Source organism: Fukomys damarensis, unplaced genomic scaffold (assembly GCF_012274545.1).
Source record: "Fukomys damarensis isolate Sample0158 unplaced genomic scaffold, DMR_v1.0_HiC HiC_scaffold_73776, whole genome shotgun sequence".
In the NCBI taxonomy this organism is placed as follows: Eukaryota; Metazoa; Chordata; class Mammalia; order Rodentia; family Bathyergidae; genus Fukomys; species Fukomys damarensis.
In genome coordinates, this window is record NW_022974688.1 from 249 (window position 1) to 19,214 (window position 18,966).

The window sequence follows — 18,966 nt, forward strand, 5'->3', positions numbered from 1 at the left end:
CTCTGGCTTCCGGGCCACTCTTGGTGGAAGCCTTGCCAAAGAAGCCAGCCCTGTGCCAGGCCTCGAGTCCCACCCTGGGGCACTGGCCAAGGCAGGGAGTGGTCTCGAGGGCCCTGTGGGCAGCAGGTAGGCATCAGCTGACTGCAGCTCTGGGGCTCTGGGGAGTCATTCTCCTTCCCCGGACGCCCAGCCTCAGGCCTGTGCCAACCACACCGTGAACTCAGCCCAGCAGCAGATGCGTGGGCAGGGACCATCCAGATCAGTCTCGTCCTTCCCATTGCAATGCTGGGCATGGGGCCATGAGGCTGTCCCTGTAAGTGGAGACCAGGAGGTGACCTCTGTGCCCTTAGGGTCATGCGGGCAGCCGAGGAGACAACGTCCAACAACGTCTTCCCCTTCAAGATTATCCACATCAGCAAGAAGCACCGAACGTGGTTCTTCTCTGCCTCCTCGGAGGACGAGCGAAAGGTGAGTGGTGGGTGGGAGGCGGGGCCAGTGGGGCCAGTGGGGCACAGCCGCTCACCCAGGGCCGCACCATCTGCTCCTAGTGGGCAGCCAATGCTGCCTGTATAGGCCCCGGGACACTGTAGGGAGAGCCCCTTGTGAGGGATGGCACTGCCAGGGGGTAGGGGGCTTGGGCTCCTGACCTTGCTGGTTCCGCGGGCAGTGAGTGGGGGAGGCACAGGTGAGCACCTGCCTGGCAGCTCTGTGCCCCTTCATGCCCGTGGTGTGCCCACTGTACCCGGTGACCCGCAGAGCTGGATGGCCTTGCTGCGCCGGGAGATCGGCCAATTCCATGGGAAGAAGGAGCTGCCTGTGGACACTAGGTGGGCAGGCTGTGCTGGGAGGGTCCGTCCCTGGAGTCTTGTGACAGTGTGCATGTCCCGCTCCAGCACCCACTGTGCGGGGTTTTTCTGGGGGTGCTAGCCCAGCTGTGTGTGGGAGCATGTACCACATGGGCAGTGCGTGTGTGTGCAGTCCCCTCTGTTCCTGTCTTCCGCCCCCTCCGCCTGTCTGCCATCCTCTGGGAGCCCTGCCTTGGCAGCAGCTCAGGGCTTTGGGGCCCCAGGGGTGGGAGCAGGGTGCGAGTGGGGTCACGGCCCAGTCTCTGCAGCCTCACCTGTGAGATGGTCCAGAGCCTTGGGGGTATTGGGGAGCAGTAAACTGTTCCACCCCCACCCCCATATTTGGGAAACTGAGAGCCAGTGCCCCGCGCATACCTTAATCTAGGCCGACAGCCTGGCAGCCCAGTGTGGACTGAGCCCTCCGGGCAGGGGCAGGGGACACATAGGCCCAGTTCTGAGGTCTGTGGTTGGTGGGGTGGCCCCCAGTGTGTGGCCCCAGAGCCTGGGACTGCACTGGGGTCCACATGCCACGGTGTGCCTGCATGTCCGGGTGGCTGCGTGTGTCTGTGTCTGTGGAATGTCCCTGTGTGCGTGTACATGTCCCCGTGTATGAGTTGCTGCTGGCCCTGTCCCCTGCTGCACACCAGCGACTCCAGCTCGGACACAGACAGCTTCTACGGTGCAGTGGAGCGGCCCGTGGACATTGGCCTTGCCCCGTTCCCCACGGACAATGAAGGTGAGGCCGCTGCCCACCCTGGCCTCTGGCTCCTCCACTCCCTGGGGCCCGGCAGCCCCACCCTGTTCTGCACCCATTGCGGGGCCTCAGTCTCCTTCCTCCACAGACTACGAGCACGAGGACGAGGATGACGACTCATACCTGGAACCAGACTGCCCGGAGCCTGTGAAGTCGGAAGGTGGGTGGGGCCGGGGCTCCCCATGGGCTCAGTGTCCTTGCTGGGACCCAGGCATTGAGGGGTGCAGAGCCAGACGTGTGGCACATGCCTATAATCCCAGCAGTCTGGGAGGGTGAGGCGTGGGGATGCCAAGTCCAAGCCCAGCTTGGGTGACTGCAGCTCAGTGAGACCCTGTCTCGAAGTTAGAAACACAAATAGCTGGGTGTTGTACAGCTCAGTGTGAGGGCCACTGAAGAGAAAACAAAACACTGCAATGTTCAGAGCACCTGTGGCCCGTGGCTGCCTGAGGGAGGGGACACAGCTAGGGCAGCCTGGCATTGCAGCCTGGGGGGGTCACAGGGCAGTGCCAGGTGCGCTCCCCTGACGCTGCCTGCCCCATCTCCCGCTCCTCTGCCTTGGGACTGACCCTTCCAGCACTGACCTCTTCACCCGCTGCCCTCCTTGCTCCTCCTCAGAGCCCCGTCCCTGCTGTCCCTAGCCCACAGCTTCTCTGCCCGCTGGCCACCGCCTGCTTATCCCTCTCAGCTCCACCTGGTCTCCTCCCTTGCTCAGCCCAGCTCCAGCCCGCCTTCTCCCTCCGCCTTTCTTTACCTCCCTGACCCATCTCAGGACCCAGGCCTCCCTCCTCTCCTCTCCTCTCTTCCCCTCCTCTCCCTCTTGCCTTGGACTTGCACCTGGATGGTCTGCGTTGTCCCCTGGACGTTTTGCAGCAGTGTCAGCTCGTTCAGAGCAAACCCTGGCTGTCCTTTCCCTTGAGGCTGCTCCTGCCCGGCCCGCAACTCTTTCCTGCCTCAGCCTTCCCTGGAATCCGGTAGCTGCCCAGGTGGCACCCGGCTTCAGGAAGCTCAGGTGTCTGCTGTGGGGATGGATGGGCAGGGTTAGGTGGCAGGGGGCGGATGGGAGCGGGGCTGGGCTCAGGGTGACGCTGCGTGCTGCCCTGTGCTCCACAGACTCCCTCACTCACCCGCCGGCCTACCCACCACCCCCCGTGCCCACCACCCGGAAACCTGCCTTATCTGACCTGCCCCGAGCTCACTCCTTCAACGCCAAGGGCCCGGCCCCGCTGCTACCGCCCCCGCCCCCAAAGCGTGGCCTCTCTGCCACCAGTGGGCCCATGGAGGACACCAAGAGGGACCCGCTGGGCCTGAGGTGGGCCGAGTCTGGCCCCAGGGTACCTGCCACGCCCCGGAGGATGAGTGACCCTCCACTCAGCAACCTGCCCACTGGGCCCAGCCTGTGGAAACCCCCATGCTTCCGAGAGGGCGCCAGCCCCAGCCTAGAGCCGTGGACACTAGGCCATGGGGCCAGCGCTACCCCCAGCTGTGCCAGCACAGCCTCTGCCACTTCCAGGAACTGTGACAAGCTCAAATCCTTCCACCTGTCCCCTCGGGGGCCACCCACATCCGAGCCCCCGCCCGTGCCAGCCAACAAACCCAAGTTCCCAAAGATAGCGGAAGAGGGCCCCCAGCGGGAGGCAGCCAGGCTCTCCGCACCCCCTGTGGCTCCCAGGCCTCCCGTGCTGAAGCTGCCCCTGCCCGACGCCGCCTCTCGGCCTGCCGCCTCTCGGCCTGCGGTGCTGCCCCGTCTGGAGAAGCCGCCTCTGCCCCACCTCCAGTGAGTCTGGGACTGGTATTCCCACCTCCCACTCCAGGGGCCCTCCAAAGGGTGACAGGGATCCCTGGTGACCCCAGACAGCCTCAGGCGCATGGGGACGTCTGGCCTCGCCCTGTGGGGCGCCCTGCCTAGAAGGCCCTGAGCCTGGTGCCCTCAGGGACAGAGTGACAGTGGCCTCAGAACTTCCTGCCTCCTGGAGGTGTCACCAGGGAGGAGTGATACCAGCTTCCCATCTGCCTCTTAGGCCCTGCCACCCCAGACCCCATCCCAGTCCTGCCTGGGCCCTGTGTCCCCACTCTGGAGGCTCTGGAGCCATGAAGGGCGCCTTTGTGTCTTTCCCGGGCAGGAAATGGCTGGAATGTGGCTCAGGGCCGTGACTCAGCCCAGGCTTCCTGCTCTGCTGTGGGCTGGTGCCTGGGCCCTGGGTGTCCCTCACTCCCTTGAGGTCACCCATACTGAGTGCCCAGGGCGTGGGGTCCAGCCCTGAGGGCATCACGGCTTGGTGGTAGTGAGGAGCCTGGGGCACCTGCAAGGCACCCTGTGGCTCTGAGTGGTGTCTTCATCGCCTGTATGGCAGCAGCTGAGCCACATGAGTGGCTCCCAGGCCTCGGCCGGGTCATCCCCACTGCCCTCCCTGTCCGTGGGCATGAGTGCAGTGCTCCGCTGCTGTGCGGATGCCCCGCGTTCTGATGCCCCGCCTGGGGCCATGAGTGGAGGGGAGGGAAGGCAGCCTGCACGAGGCTGACAGCTCCTGCCTTCTCTCCTCACCCCCAGGCGGTCGCCCCCTGATGGGCAGAGTTTCAGGAGTTTCTCCTTTGAAAAACCACGGCAACCCTCGCAAGCTGACCCCAACGAGGAGGACTCGGACGAGGACTACGAGAAGGCAAGGGCCTGGGAACAGCCGGGCCAGGCAGGGCACGGGCATGGGGTGGAGGTGCTAGAGACGGTCATCAGCACTGACTGCTGCACTCCTGCAGGTGCCACTGCCCAGCTCGATCTTCATCAACACCACGGAGTCCTGCGAAGTGGAGAGGTTGGTGCCAAGCTGTGCCCCCAGTTGGGTGGTGGGTGGCCCCTGCAGCCAGGGTGTGGCGGGGCTGGAATCCTAGGGTGTGTGGAGGCTCACGTCGGCACGGCTCTTTGGTTTTAGGCTGTTCAAAGCCACCAGTGCCCGGGGAGAGCCCCAGGATGGGCTCTACTGCATCCGGAACTCCTCCACGAAGTCGGGCAAGGTAGGGGTGCCGGGCTGTGCACACCAGCCGAGGCGGACAAAAGTGGGGCTTTAGTCTGGGTCCTGCTCCAACCTGGCTGGGGCACCCATAGGCAGGGGCAGGAGGGGCAGGGTTGGCCAGCACTGCGCCCCTCAACTGTGACCTCGCCACCTGAGCCCTCTGCCGTCAGGTGGCTTGAGGGCAGCACTTGCCGGCGGGCAGGGTCCGAAGTCCCTCAGCTCACTGAGAGGCCTCTGCACAGCTGAGCAGTCTGCTTCAGGCTCCTGTCTTGTAGGTGCTGGTGGTGTGGGACGAGTCCTCTGACAAAGTGAGGAACTACCGCATCTTTGAGAAGGTGGGGTCCGGCTCTTTGCCTCGCCTGGGTGGGCTGGGACTGGCACGGCCTGGGCCCCGCCGCTTCCCCGCCCCTCCCTCGACCCTGGCCTCCCCAGAGGGCTTCGGTCAGACCTGCGCCCTGGGTGTGGGCCCCGTGTTGGTCCTGGGTGTTGAGAGTGCATGGGCCATGGGTGGCCAGGCCTAGTCCCAGCTTTGCCGCTGTGATTGCTGACTGCCCCTTTCACACATGGGGGTCAGGTGAGGGGACACGGGCTCGGCTGTCACCAGCTGGGCCTGCTGAGCTGGCTCTTCGGCCCCCGCAGGACTCTAAGTTCTACCTGGAGAGCGAGGTCCTGTTCGCTAGCGTGGGCAGCATGGTGGAGCATTACCACACCCACTCGCTGCCCAGCCACCAGAGCCTGCGGCTGCGGCACCCCTACGGCTACACTGGGCCCAGGTGATACCTTGGCGTGCTCCTGGGCAGAAGCAGCCACAGGACACAGGCCCAGCCTCGCTGGTGGAGACGCCTGCAGGGGAGGCGAGGAGGGAGGTGCCTGACGCTGCCCCAGATGCCTGTGGACCCTGGCAGGGGCCTCCCAGCGGGCCGGCTCTAGCTCCAGAGGACTAGTCAGCTCCCGGACCTGGTCATTCCCTCCTGCTGCACCTCCAGAACCCTGGGGCTCAGGACAGAGCCCTGCCTGGCTTTCACGACAGGATGTGTGCCACGCCGCAGTGGGCTGGGGGCCAACAGGCTGGAACAGTGTGGGGCTGGGGCTGGCCCTGGGACCCCAGGGAAGTGAGACCAGGCTCCGGGTGGGGCTGGAGCTCCTAATAAATCCAAGACGTCCTTCGCCCCTCCCTTGGTTTGATGGGAAGGAAGGAGGGGCTGGTTCTCTGATGTTTTAGTGGGGCCTGCTGGCAGCATGGGAGGCCGATTTCCTCCGACTGCCTGGAGAAAGCGGGTGGTGAGGGCTAAAGAGAGTAGGCAGAGACTGTGTTTCAGAGTACTGGGGGACCGGGAGTCAGCGCCTCCGAGCGGGCAGAGACAAGGGCTCTCCGAGCTGGCCGCTATTTATTGGGTGCACACAGCAATCGGAGGGAGCCCCAGTTGACTTGGGCAGTGGTGATCCTATGTTGGTGAGGACCCTGTGTTGGTGAGGGTGGAAAGGGGGGCGTTCTTACACCATCAGAGCTGATGCTCTTGCTCTTAAACTTCACAGCATTGAGGCCTCGGCTGTGACCAGTGTCCACACGCCACAGGCCCGCGGGCAAGGTGACATGAGGCCTTAGCTGTGGTCATACTTCAATCACAAAATGATTTCCCCAAAGTGGCTCTCAACATCAAGGGCCCGAAGAGGTGGTGCCCATCTGCGGAGTCCCTCCTGGTGCCCAGACCCAGAGCAGGTCAGGGCCCATGTGGCGGTTGGTTCATGGCCCATAAGGGTACCCTGGGGCCCGAGGCGGGGCCACGGCTGAAGGCCCCACCCCCGCACTCATGGTTTGCTGCAGACCGCTAGTGCAAGTGCCTCCCTGCCTGGCCTGGCCTGGGCCCGCCAGGGTGGCTGTGATGCCTCTGCCCCCAGCTCACGGTCAGGCTCAGCACCGCCGGGTGTACAGGGACCAGCTGGGACTTCAGGGGGATGGGAGGCCCTGCGATGGCCGGGTGGGTGGGGCTGGGGGCTCCAGATCCGAGTCCTCTGGCTGACCCCAGCTCAGGCACAGCCCTGCCGTGGACTACCAGTGGGAAAGTGTGTGGCTGGCTGGGTCTGGCAAGGTAACAGGATCATCTACTCCTCACTCACTGTGGAGAAGGAGGAAGTTGTGAGGTGAAACCCACATCCATCCAGGCTCACTGTGGCCACCAGCCAGCAGCTGACTGCTGGGGCACAGCCCTGGGGCCGGTTTACTGGAGCACGGCGAGCAGATGGGAGGACCCATGCCCTGTGGGCACAGGGTGACGACAGGCCCTGAGGGTGTCACACCAGCTGCTTCCAGGAACAGTGCCCACCCCACCCCATCTGTTTCCTCCTCAGCCTGCCCTGGAGAGGGGCCAGTGCACCACGGCGGAGGGGCACAGGAGCCCAGGGTGTTCAGCGAACCCTGGGAAAGCGGCTACTCTCTTGCCCATGGTTGGGACTCCTTGCTCCGTCATTACCTTTTGAGGACTTGGGGGGCACCACTGCACTGTGGCCACAGCTCCGCTCCTGGGGTGTTGAAATAGGGAGCTAGGACAGCGCAGTGTGTGCTCAGTAGAGGCGGGGTGGAGCCCTGTCCAGAGCACTTTGTGCCTTGGCGGTGCTGGGCCGGACACTGGCTGTGCTCTGTCCTGCAGCCCAGCCCTGCTTCCCTTGCCGGCCCTGCTCCCGGGGCCTCAGTCTTCACTGTGACAGCTGCTGTGGGCATGGCTGGCTGGCTCCACCTGGGCCACAGCTCTGGGGAACAAACCAGCTGCAGGAGGCCGAGGCCCTGCCCAGGCCTCTGGCTCCCCACCCTGGCTCTATCAGGCTGTCTGAGGCCTGCAGGGGCTGAACCCATCCTCACCTGATGCCCACAGGCTGGTTTCATCCAGGGCTTGGGGAAAGGGCCCTGTACTCCAGGCTGCTTCCCCAAATTGAAGACAAGCCGTGGTCTTATGTTTCCTACAGTTGATCTGAAAGCGTGAATTCTGTGCCTTTTGCATTTTTGTTTTAATTTTTACTGAGGAATATTTTAACTTTATTCCTTTTTTATTATTATTTTTATTTTTTTGGTACAGGGAATTGAACTCAGGTCCTTGCGCTTGCAAGGCAGGCAGCAGAACCACTGAGTAAATCCCTGGCCCTTATTTGTTTTCAGACAGGTTCTTGCTATGTTGCTCAGGCTGGCCTTGAACTCAGGGCAATCCTGCTTCAGTCTCCCAAGTGCTGGGATTGCAGTTGTGTGCCACCATGCCTGGTTTATGATTATTTTTGCAGTGCTGGGGTTGGAATCAGGGCCTCATTCAAGTCAGGCAAACGCTCTGCCACCCCGCGGCTCCCGAGATGACTTTAGAACCAGAAGCAACCCCTCAAAAGTCAGAGTTGCTCCAGCCCCAGCTCTGGGGCACATGTGGGGAGCGCCCCCTGTTGGTCCGCTCTGGGACTCAGCCCCTGAAGAGGCTTCCGCCTTCCAGGCAGGGCCGGGTAGGCTGAGGCAGGAAAGGCTCTGGTTTCTTTCTGCTCACCAGGACCACGGTTGCCCTCGACTGCCCCCACCATTTTTCTGAGGCACATAAGCAGAGGTTCCTGAGAGTGACCAGGCCCTGGTGGGAAGTGAGTGGACAGCCCCATGGTCACGTGCGGACCATGTGCCTGTGCAGCCTCCCCCCAGGGCCCCTGGAGGAGGCCTGCCTGCACTTCGCTGGACACTCTGCCCCTGGGGCTAAGGAAGCGGGGAACAGCCCTCCACAGGACCCTTGGAGGCTTCCTAACCCCTGCCCTCGCATTGCCTTCTGGCCTTATCCCTGACCACACCCTGGCTGCTCATTTCCTGAGGAATAAAACAAAGTAAATAAAATGTGAACGGTGCAATCTGAATTCTTACTGGCATCCTGAGGAAGCTCAGAGGGGACCCTACAGCCCCCACACACCCTACCCTCCTAGCACTGCCCTGTTTTAATTTTCATTTTTTTTTCTTTAACAGTACTGGGGATTGAACCCAGGGCCTTTGTGCTGAACTGCATATTAGCTTTTTATTTTATTTCATTTTTTATTTTGGGACAGGATCTCTCTAAATTGCTAATTTGCCTAGGCTGGGCTCAAATTTGTGATTTTCCTGCCTCAGCCTCCCAGAGTGCCAGGATTATAGACTTATACCACTGTACCTGGCATCCTGTCCTGTCTTTGAGTCTTGTGTTCTTTTTCCTCCCAAAGCCTTCACCACGCAATGAGGCATCCATCTCAGCCTTTTCCTGTTTTCGTGTTTTATAACAACGGCCTGAGATCAGACGCAAGCTGTGGCATTTGGCCCCTGGTACCTTGGTGGGAGATTTACTCCGCTGGTGAGAGCAGCTCTGTGCATGGAAGTTCCCGGTGAGACCTGGCTGTTGTGTGACCGTGGTGGGTACCTGGCCTTTTGCACTGTGGGGTCGTCACAGACACCATTTTCCGGGGCGCAGGGCCTTCCTTCTGGTTTCCTAGTAACACTAGGCCATGCGCCCAGGACAGAAGGGAAGTCCTTCGGCTCCCAGTCCTATGTGCCCGTGGCTCTGCCAGGCTTTTCACTTTCCCAGTCTGGTTTTAGTTTGCATTTAGGTCACGCTAAGGAAATTGAGCAGGGTGTGTTAACCATGTTGGCTCTGTCTCCTGTGAAGTGTCTCTTCACCTCTTTTGCCTGTTTTTACCTGTTTTGGGGGTTTATTTGTTTTGGTAGTGGGGATTGAATTTGGGTCCTCATGCTTGCAAGGCAGGCGGCAGAACCAGTGAGCTAAATCCCAGGCCCTTCACCTGGTGTTTTTAATTAATCTATAGGCTTCTTTTATACAGTTGATATTGTGGTAAGGTATGTTGCAAATATCTCTTCCAGCTCTGTGGCTTATTTTAACTGATTACAGCATCTTCTGATGATCAGTTCTTGTCTTTGATTCCATTTTGGTTAGTGCTCTTTGTTACTTGTTTAGGAAATTTTCAGCCAGGTGTTGCGTGGAACATGCCTTTAATCCCAGCGCTTCAGAAGGCTGAGGCAGGAGGATTGCGAGTTTGAGGCCAGCCTAGGCATTTAAGCAATTTAGCAAGACTTGTCTCAAAATAAAAAAAGGTTGGGGATATAGCTCAATGTAAAGTCTCTAGGTTCAATCTCCAGTACCTAAAACAAAATGAAAAACAAAAAAACCTTATTTTTGAAACAGTCTCATTATATTGCCCAGTTAGGCACCTAAGTTCTGAGCTTGAGCAATCTTCCTGTCTCAGCCTCCCAAGAAGCTAGGACTACAGATGCTGCCACACCAGCTTGCCACAGCAAACTAAAGCCAGCTGTCAGTCCCAATAGCAGCAACCCAGTCTGCATTTTGTTTTTCTTTGTTTTCTGGGACCGGGGATCGAACTCAGGACCTTGCTGAGCTAAATCCCTGGCCTGCCCATTTTGATTGGGAATTCATTATTGTTCTGAAACAGCTTGAGGAAAATTGACATCTCTACAATGTTGAGTGCATTTTCTTTAGTTTGCCAATAGGTTTTACGATTTTGCCATTATGGTTTTGCTCGCCTTTTGTGAAATTTGATTTCTTGATTCTTCATATTTCTTTTGGTCTATTGTGAAATGCATACTTTCTTTATTTCATTTTTTTGTTTGTTTGCTAATAGTATATAAAACATACCTTGCCTTTTTGTTTTTTTGCTTGTTTGTTTCTGGAGACAGGGTCTCCCTGTGTAGTCCAGGCTGCCCTTGAACTCACTAAGTAGCTCAAACTGACCTTAAACTCATGGTGATCCTGCCTCAGCCCCCTGAGTGCTGAGATTACAGGTGTGCACCACCACAACCAGTTTAGCCTTGCATTTTTTTTTTTTTTTTTTTTTTTGGTGCCAGGAATAGAAGTCGGGACCTGGTGCTTGCAAGGCAAGTGGCAAAACCACTGAGCTAAATCCCCAACCCCTAGCCATGCCTTTTAACTGGATGACTTTGTACATTTGTATTTAATGTAACTAAAACTACCAGCTTATTTTATTTTATTTTTATTTGTTCCAGTACTGGGGATTGAACCCAGGGCCTTATGCCTGCCAGACAAGCTCTCTACTTCTGAGCCACAGCCCAGCCTGGGGGAATCTTACTGTCCAGGTGTTTGTGTTTCTCTTCTGAGATTGGGGTTCTACTGTGTTGCCAGGCTGGTCTCAAACTGCTGGAGTGACATGATCCTCCTGCCTCAGCCTTCCAATACAGGGACTGTAGGTGCGTTTTGCCACATCCATCTTCTCTTTCTTTTTCTGTCCTTTTTTCCCATTCTTTTGGATCAAGAAACTTAGGGGAAAAAAAAGGTCATTCCATTTCCCCTTTCCTCCTAGAAAGTCATATGTTCTCTTTCACCCAGACTCCGGCCCTCAGCAGTCTCAGTGCCATGCTTGCCGTGCAGTTACCACTCATGGGAGGACCCACAGATGCCCACCCCTACCCCGATGCCTGAGGGCCGAGGTGGAGCAGAGTGGCAGAGCACTTTGCCCGGTGTAGTGAGGCCCAGGGTTCCACCTGCAGCATGGCTGTGAGGGGCTTAAGTCCCAGATGTGTTTCTGCCCAAGGCCATTTTATAGGCGGTAGCCTCACACGCTTACAGGCCTGAGGGTCAGTGACCCCTGCCGGGCGGGTGACCGCTCCTCCCTGTGCCCATGATCTGTTGGCACAAGGCCTTCAAGTGACCAGGTATCAGCCCAGTTTCATCCACACTCTGTGCCCTTGTAGGAGGAGCCTCTAAAACCACAAGATTCCCTAGTTGTTCCTGGGAATCACCATCGCAGGGCACAGCCTGCTAGCACGGTGTGGGTTAGCGGAGAAACTGCTGTCTGCTCCCAGGACACCGTCCTCACTGGAGCCCCGGCCCCCAGGCGGCCCTTCATCACTTCCTGAGACCAGCTTCCAGATGGTGTGGCTGCGGCAGGAACGTGGGTCCCGGGCACACACCCTGTGCCATACAAGATGGACCCTCGGTCCCAGGCGTTTATGTCATGGATCAGGGTCAGCAAACTGGGACACAAGCTCTTGGGGAGTGTGCTGGCTGGAATGGCAGATGCACGCCTACCTAGATGTGCAGCTGTCCCAGTGAGCACGAAAAGCCCAGTGCGGCCTTTTCTAGGAGAGAAGTAGCGCAGGTGTCTCTTCAGGGGCCAGCAGGCTGGCGGTTTGGCCGTGGCAATAGCTGGATCTGCCTTGGTGATAAGGAGCCTGGCCGTGCTGGCTCAAGAGCAGTCACACCTGACACCATGGCCTCTTGGTTCATGACATCATGATGCGGTGCCAGCTCTGCAGTGGCAGAGGACAGAGGCTGGCTCTGTCTGCCAGGTTGTTTAGATTGCCGTGGTAGACGTCACCAAGCTATGAAGATTCCGCCCCTGTGCTCCACATGCCCCTCCCTCAGACCTCCTCATCCTCCAGCTCCCAGACTGTCATTCTGGGAATGGCCACAGTCCCCAGGGAGCTCCAGCGGTGGGCGTGGGGCCTCCTCACCACCGTCTTCTGGTGCAGCAGCTGTGGGGACACGGGTGGAAGCAGGCCCTTCCCACAGTGTGCCAACAAGCCGGGCTGACCTCCTTCTCCTGCCCCTGAGTCCTGGGACCCTGCACAGTGCGTAACGTTGGGTCTATGCCACCTCCTTCTGTGCCTGCTTCAGCCCAAGCCTGGAGCTGCCACTTCGGGATTACGCCGGACCCACCTGACTTTCTGACTTGGGAGCCAGAACTTGGTTTATGGGCAGGTCTTGCCTTAGAGTCAGTTTTTGTTTTTTGGTGGTTCTGGGGCTCAAACTCAAGACCTTGTGCTTGTGAGGAAGGCATGGGACCATTGAGCTAAAGCCACAGCCCTCTTCTACTTTAAGGCAGGGTCTCATTAAATTGCCTAGGCTGGTCATTAACATGTGACTCACCTGCCTCAGCCTCCTGAGTAGCTGGGATTATAGGTGTGCATTATTATGCCCAGTTGATTTTCTTATATCTTTGTTTCTGCTTTGCTCAGTCATCTGCTCCACCTCCCTCCCTCCCTTTCTTGCCCTAAGCCTTTGCTGATGCCTCTTACATAAGGGCCAGCCCTTGTGGATGCTGGTCAGAAAAGCCATCGGAGAAGTCAGCCTGCAGGAGCCCGCTGGGAGCAGAGGCCCTGGACTCACAGGGGTTTGCTGCTGCGGCTCTGGCTCAGCTTTCTGTGGGTCTGCAGGGACAAGTGGCTCTGCCCTCAGGGACAGTGTGTAGGAAGCTGCTGGCCTGTGTCTTCGGCAGGTGACCCGCCACACCACAGCTGCGGGCCCTCACCTCACCTCGGTGGTGAGGGAGATGCGAACCGAGGCTTCAGCGCCTGGAAAGCTTTATTTAGAGCGAGAGAAAACCAAGGCAGGGAAGGTGAAGCCGACTGCTAACAAAGGGAAGTAGAGGGTTTCCGCTTGAGGGACAGAGGTGCAGGGGCTGAAGAGGTGGACCAGACTGGTGGAGACAAGTGTGCTGGGCGCTGGGATCCAGTTGATCATTAACTCAGGAAGACGCCCGATGACCTGAGGGGTAACTGGGTTCTCCTGGGGCCAGCTCGGTTGGTCCTCCTGTGAGCTGTGCTGGAGTCCAGGGTGACCCAGGGTCAGGGTTAGAGACCTCGGGACTCCCCTGTCCTGGCTTAAGGGGCTGAGGCAGGTGGAGAGTTCAGTAAGAAGCGCATCTGCACCCTAAGTGGCCAAGCGCCTGGATGCAGCCTGGAGGAGGGTTCACTCAGGGCTTTGCTGGTGAGAGTCAGGCTCTCTTTTTCTTCTTCTTCTTCTTTTTTTTTTAGGCTCTTTTGCTTTTACTTACGGGGTGGGGGGGTGCATCTGTAGGTCCAAGTGAAGAGTCATGGTTTTTAGCAGAAACTGCTATTAAGTTCTTGTTTGCCTTGGAAGAGAGCACATCATGCTTTTATTTTTAGTTTATGTTTTTGGTACCGGGGATTGAACTCAGGACCTTGCTCTTGTGAGGCAGTTGAGGTGCCTCTGGGCTACATCTCTGGCCCACATCATACTTGTAATGAGGAACAGGTGAAGGGACCAGAGGTTAGTTTGTTTGTCTTCTATGGTATTTGTTTTTTGAGACAGCCTTACTGTGTAATTCAGGGTAGTTAAGGTTAAACTCACTATGTAGCCCAGGCTGGCCTCAAGCTCACAGTGAGCCTCCTTCCTCAGCCTCCCATGTGCTGGGATTACAGGTGTGACTACCATGCCTGGCTAATGCTTAATTTTAACAAGAAATGGAAGAACTTTCTGTTTTTATGTTATTGTTAACTGAAGTATTTTGTTTGTTTGTTTGTTTGTTTTTTGTTTTTTTGAGACAGGGTCTCTCTCTGTAGTTGAGACTGACCTGGAACTCACTATGTAGCCCAGGCTGGTCTTGAACTCACAGCAATCCTCCTGCCTCAGCCTCCCAAGTGCTGGGATTACAGGCCTGCGCCACCATGCCCGGCTCTGTTATCATTAACTGTTCCAGCCTCTGGTTATACTTTCCTGGTGGGTGTTTAACCAAGTAGGTGATTACAGTTAACACTTATTTATTTATATATTCATTCTGGTACCAGGGATCGAACTCAGGACTTCGTGCTTGACAGGCATGCATGGCACTCCTGAGCTACATTCCTGGCCCTAACCTTTACTTTGGTACTGAAGGTCAGTCAAGGCTCCTACAGGTTACTGAGCATGTGGGAGACTTTTTCCTTCGCCGGTTGTATTGCCTGTCAGGAAGGGCCAGGGTCTTGCAGGTTATGTGGCTCCCCTTGGAGGCTAGAGGACCCTCTCCCCAGGGAGCCTCCTCTTTGCAGAATGCACACCAGCTGGCTCCTGGGCTCTGGGTCTTCAGTTTTTCAGTGCAGAAGTTTGGGGGATCCCTGGAGTTGCAGGCCCCTTTTGAGGGGTCCTGGCAGCCTCTGGAGGGCCAGGGCCCCAATACTGGCATCCTTTTAGCCCTGTCATCGTCTTGGGCTTCGCTCTCTGCGTCTCAGCCGATGAATACCCAGAAGGTGGGTTCTGACGACATTTGAAGTGGAAATTGGCTCTTACTTCTAACCAGTGTAATTCTCTGTGGCTGTCAGGGGACTTTGAAATATGCAATGTGTATGGAAAACAGTTGCCCTTTCATGCCATGCAGTCATCTGTGTTACAAGCTGTGCTTCTGCACAATATTAATAGACAATTGCTACAAAGTTTTACAAGGGACACATAAAATAAAAAATAATGAGCAAGGGCCAGGGATTTAGCTCAGCGGTTCGGTGGCCTGCCTCGCAAACGCAAGGACCCGGGTTCGATCCCCGGTACCACAAAAAACAAAAAACAAAAAATAATGAGCAAGGCAAATCCAGTTAGCATAATAGTCCTGAACCAGGAAACATCCTTAATACATCTAGTTTTGTCACAAGTTGTATCTGAGAATACTTGTTACAGTCCTTTTTCCTTCATTACTGGGGTCCTGGGTATTGAACCCAGTGCCTTCCCACTGAGGCATAGCTCCATGGGACCCACACCTTCTCCATTTTTATTATTTTGGTACTGGGGATGGAATTCAGGACCTTGTGCTTGCCAGGCAGGAGTGGTGCCACTGAGCTACATCTCCCCCACCCTGCTTTTTAAAAAAAGATCTTTCTTTCTTTCTTTCTTTCTTTCTTTATTTCTTTTTAAGAAAATAGGATCTTTCAAGTTGCCATGTTGTCCAGATTGGGCTCAAACTTGTGATCTTCTTGCTTCAGCTTCCCAAAGTGCTGGGATTATAGGCGTGCACCACCATGCCTGGCCCACAGGTACGCTTTCTAGGTGACTAATGCTTGATATTTTAATTATTGGAGTGGCACCGTTTGGAATGTGTTTGAGCACATTTCACTGTTTTTTGCTCAAAGATGACAGTCACAATGTAATTAGGAACAAACAAACATACCTGTAAAAGTCTACTGTTATAAATAACTTTACTTTGGGAAAACCAGTACGGTAAGGCGTTCTCCGAGGCTTAACATCTTGGAACTCAGCTTGGACACTCAGGGAACACAGATTTGAGACTGGTGTCACAGCCATTCATCCTTTTTGTCTTCTTCAATCCTTCCTGTTCCTGAGTTATTTGCATAGGAACAACAGGTTTTGTTAATAACTGTGAACCTCCCCCTTCACTGGCTGGGAGATAAGATAGGGCTAGTCTCTCAGGGACATTTGCCAGGGAATTCAGGGACTCCTAGATGCTTTTTAGGGTTTCCCACGTACTTCCAGGGAGGTGTAAAGCCATGGTCAGATCTCTTAGTCGTTGCATCGTGGGCTGCTAGGCCTACAGCTGTCCTCTCAGAGGTGAGATCCCAGTAGCTCTCTTTTTTTTTTTTTTGGTTTTTTGAGACAGGGTCTCACTATGTAGTTGAGACTGACCTGGAACTCACTATGTAGCCCAGGCTGGTCTCGAACTCGCAGTGATCCTCCTGCCTCAGCCTCCCAAGTGTTGGGATTACAGGCGTGCGGCACCCAATAGCTCTCTTGACCATTATGGGTTTGGGCTTCCCTGGCTTGTTCTGAGGTTGACATTCCCTTCTCCATTGACTGTATGTGCAGAAAGCACATTGGTTTTTCCTAACGGGCCACTGTTAGGCAGCCACAGGCAGCAGCTAAGAACATAGCTTTGTCTTTCGTCCTCCTGACCCTCTCTGCTCCTGCACCTTATCTGAACACTAAGAGGAATTTCCATGAGCCACTTTATGGGGGTCTGTGGCCAGCTATCATCTTCTGCAGCTCTCTCTGTACCCGTGGGACTGATACGGACATGAAATGCCTGGCCAGGAAGACTTGTCCTCTGGGCTGCTGGGGTTTGGGTTAGTTTATTTTATGTTGGTGTGTGTGTGTGTGTGTGTGGTACCAGGGATTGAACTCAGGCCCTTGTGCTTGCGAGGCAGGCAGTAGAACCACTGTGCCAAACGGCCCTGGTTAGTTTATTTCCTAATGGCCTCTACCGATTGCCTGCCCATGAAATGCTACAGGATTTCTCCAGTCTCTTGGCTCACTTCTTGGACCTTGCCATGATGAACAGAGTTATCAGTAGACCTCCCATGCCCTCTGCCATGTTATCTTGTGGTTATGCTGTTCCCTATCTCAGGCGCTGCTCCTTGACTGAACCTTCTACCCAGCATCCTCCTGGGCTCTGCAGGTTGGAAAACATCACGGCCACAGAATCTCTCCTCACTGTGCAGCAGTGTAGTGGCAGTATCTGAACCACCACAGGTCAGGTCAAAGGTCAGAGGAATCCTGTTGCATTCCTCAGTAAAGCGGCTGAGACCCTCTGAGAACTGGCCACAACTCTCTTTACTTATGCCTGAGTGTGTGGTACAGAGGAAGGGACTTGCACCCAGAGTGGGCAGAGCTGGGGGTTGGGTTGGTAGGAAATGTCACTCCCTTGTACCAGCAGGGCTGGGTCCCTCTGGCAGGGCTATGGCAGCAGTGTCCCTTGTATTGCTGGAGTGTCAGGCACCTGGGCTAACCTAGGTGGAGAGGCAGGAGGCCCTTCGGGGGTCCCAGTCTGTTAATGACCAGGAGATGGAGAGAGGGTCTGAGGCTCACTGAAGACCCTCTAATTCTACAGGGCTCTCCATGCACTGGACAAGTCCAAGGGCCTGATCTTGGGATTCTCCCTGAAAGGCGCAGGTTTAAAATGGGGCTGTGCAGGGCAGGGGATTTAGCTCAGTGGTGCTGCCACCTACCTCCAAAGTGCAAGGACCCAAGTTCAATCCCCAGTACCAAAAGAAGGGGGGCGGTGCTTGCAGAATGTCTGGTTCCTCTTTGGGGTGAGGAAAGGCTCCATGAACCCATGCTTTTTCCTCAGTGCTTATCTGCATATCCTGGACGTAAGGAATCTTGCCTCATCTGCCTTTCCTCTTGCAGAACAAATCTAACCATAGAATTACGCTGTAATGGAGGGACCCATTTTTTGGCCACCTTTCCTGGGTCCCCAGCTGAGGCTGAGGCCAGGCTCTGTTACAAAAGAGAATCAGCTTTTTTTTTTCTTTAACCCTTCTTCATTAAATTTGCCCCAGTTTTCCAAAGGGTGTCCTAGTGGTGAGTCCTTTGGAATGTTCCCTGCCGGTCTTGTATTATAGCAGGGATTTTATTAGATGGAAGGCTCTTCCATAGACTAGCAGCAAAAACTCCCCAGACTCACTGGGCCCGGCTGCCTCCTCCTTTTGAGCAGGAGATGAAACCAGAGAGCTAGGCAGCCAAGTCTCAAAGGGAAAAGTCCCCCTTTTTCCTTGTATGAAACAATTGAGATGACCCTCTGGGATGCCTCAGATCTCCAAAATCTGTCTGGCAAATTAAATGTTTATGGAGGCTGCAGGGGTCCCAGGGAGCCTAGAAAGAACAATGATTTAACAACAGACCTAATCAGAAAGGCAGTGAACACAGCAAAAGTAGTCAACCCAAGGGGTGGGGTTTGGGTTGGAGCTGAGCAAAACGCTAGGCAGAGAAGTTCCCACTCCCCAGGCTCCAGGGTTCCCAAGGGTGATGGGCCTTGTGAGCTGTGGGAAAAATGCCCACAGACACCACTGTGACCTTGTCTCTATCCACTGCGTTTTTCTCCTGACCTGAACATCTATTTTTGGGAGCCATGGTCAACTAGATGAGAGCACACTGTTCTCCATGGCCCAGAGTCACCTGTACTTTAACTATTATACCTGTGAGATACATGATCTTTTCACAGTTCCTACTTCCTTTCTGGATTTGGTGTTTCCTGTTGAAATCATCCCAAGCCTCTTATCCTGGGATTTTTCAGGTAAACCCTCAGTTTTACTGGCTGTGTGCATTCCCACCCTTCCTTTTTTTCCTCTGCACAACTCAAGGAAGCTCCAGGTTTTCCAGACCACAGATTCCTCCTAAGCCCTCTGCAACTCTGTGTTCCTTCCTGTCCCCATTTTAAGAGACTCCCCTGTCTCTTGGGGAAGTGGTATGAACCTTTCTGTCCATGACTTCTAAATCTCATTCCCCCTGCATTCATTTTATATTATGCTTTTCCCTGTCACCCTACTGGGAACTGAGCTCTTCTGGGCAGGGGCTTCTTCATTTCATCCCGGTGTGCCTACAGGTTGGAAGAGAGGAGGAGGTAAGGAGCAGAAACCAAGAAATATAAGGAGAGTGCCATAAGGATAATAAGATAGGTTACTGGACATGATCCTATGATTTAATGGAGGGGAATAGAAATGAGACTTGAGGGCCGGGTATTTAGCTCAGTTCGGTGGCCTGCCTTACAAGTGCAAGCACCTGAGTTCAATACCTGGTACCAAACAAAAAAAATTGAGACTCTGGCATGAATTTCAGGCACTCATAAGGCATGTGAGTCTTTGTGGTTTCTACTGAATGAAGATGGAAGATGG

At 55.6% G+C, this 18,966-nt stretch overlaps 1 protein-coding gene across 1 annotated transcript; it reads left to right on the plus strand.

The window, feature by feature from the left end:
- The first annotated feature begins 316 nt into the window (after window positions 1-316).
- Window positions 317-7,607, plus strand: LOC104874610 (SH3 domain-binding protein 2). Its single transcript, XM_033760709.1, has 10 exons — window positions 317-468; window positions 757-827; window positions 1,493-1,581; window positions 1,688-1,759; window positions 2,710-3,373; window positions 4,148-4,256; window positions 4,351-4,406; window positions 4,524-4,605; window positions 4,880-4,939; window positions 5,244-7,607. The coding sequence occupies exons 1-10, from the start codon at window positions 355-357 to the stop codon at window positions 5,379-5,381; spliced, it is 1,455 nt and encodes a 484-aa protein (XP_033616600.1). The 5' UTR covers window positions 317-354; the 3' UTR covers window positions 5,382-7,607.
- The last annotated feature ends 11,359 nt before the right edge of the window (window positions 7,608-18,966 follow it).

Excerpts from the sequence above, each read along its gene's own strand:
- LOC104874610 (XM_033760709.1), top strand. The coding sequence starts at position 355 with ATGCGGGCAGCCGAGGAGACAACGTCCAACAACGTCTTCCCCTTCAAG. Across the intron at positions 469-756 it reads CCTCGGAGGACGAGCGAAAG|AGCTGGATGGCCTTGCTGCG; the intron begins GTGAGTGGTGGG and ends GGTGACCCGCAG. Across the intron at positions 3,374-4,147 it reads CCGCCTCTGCCCCACCTCCA|GCGGTCGCCCCCTGATGGGC; the intron begins GTGAGTCTGGGA and ends CCTCACCCCCAG.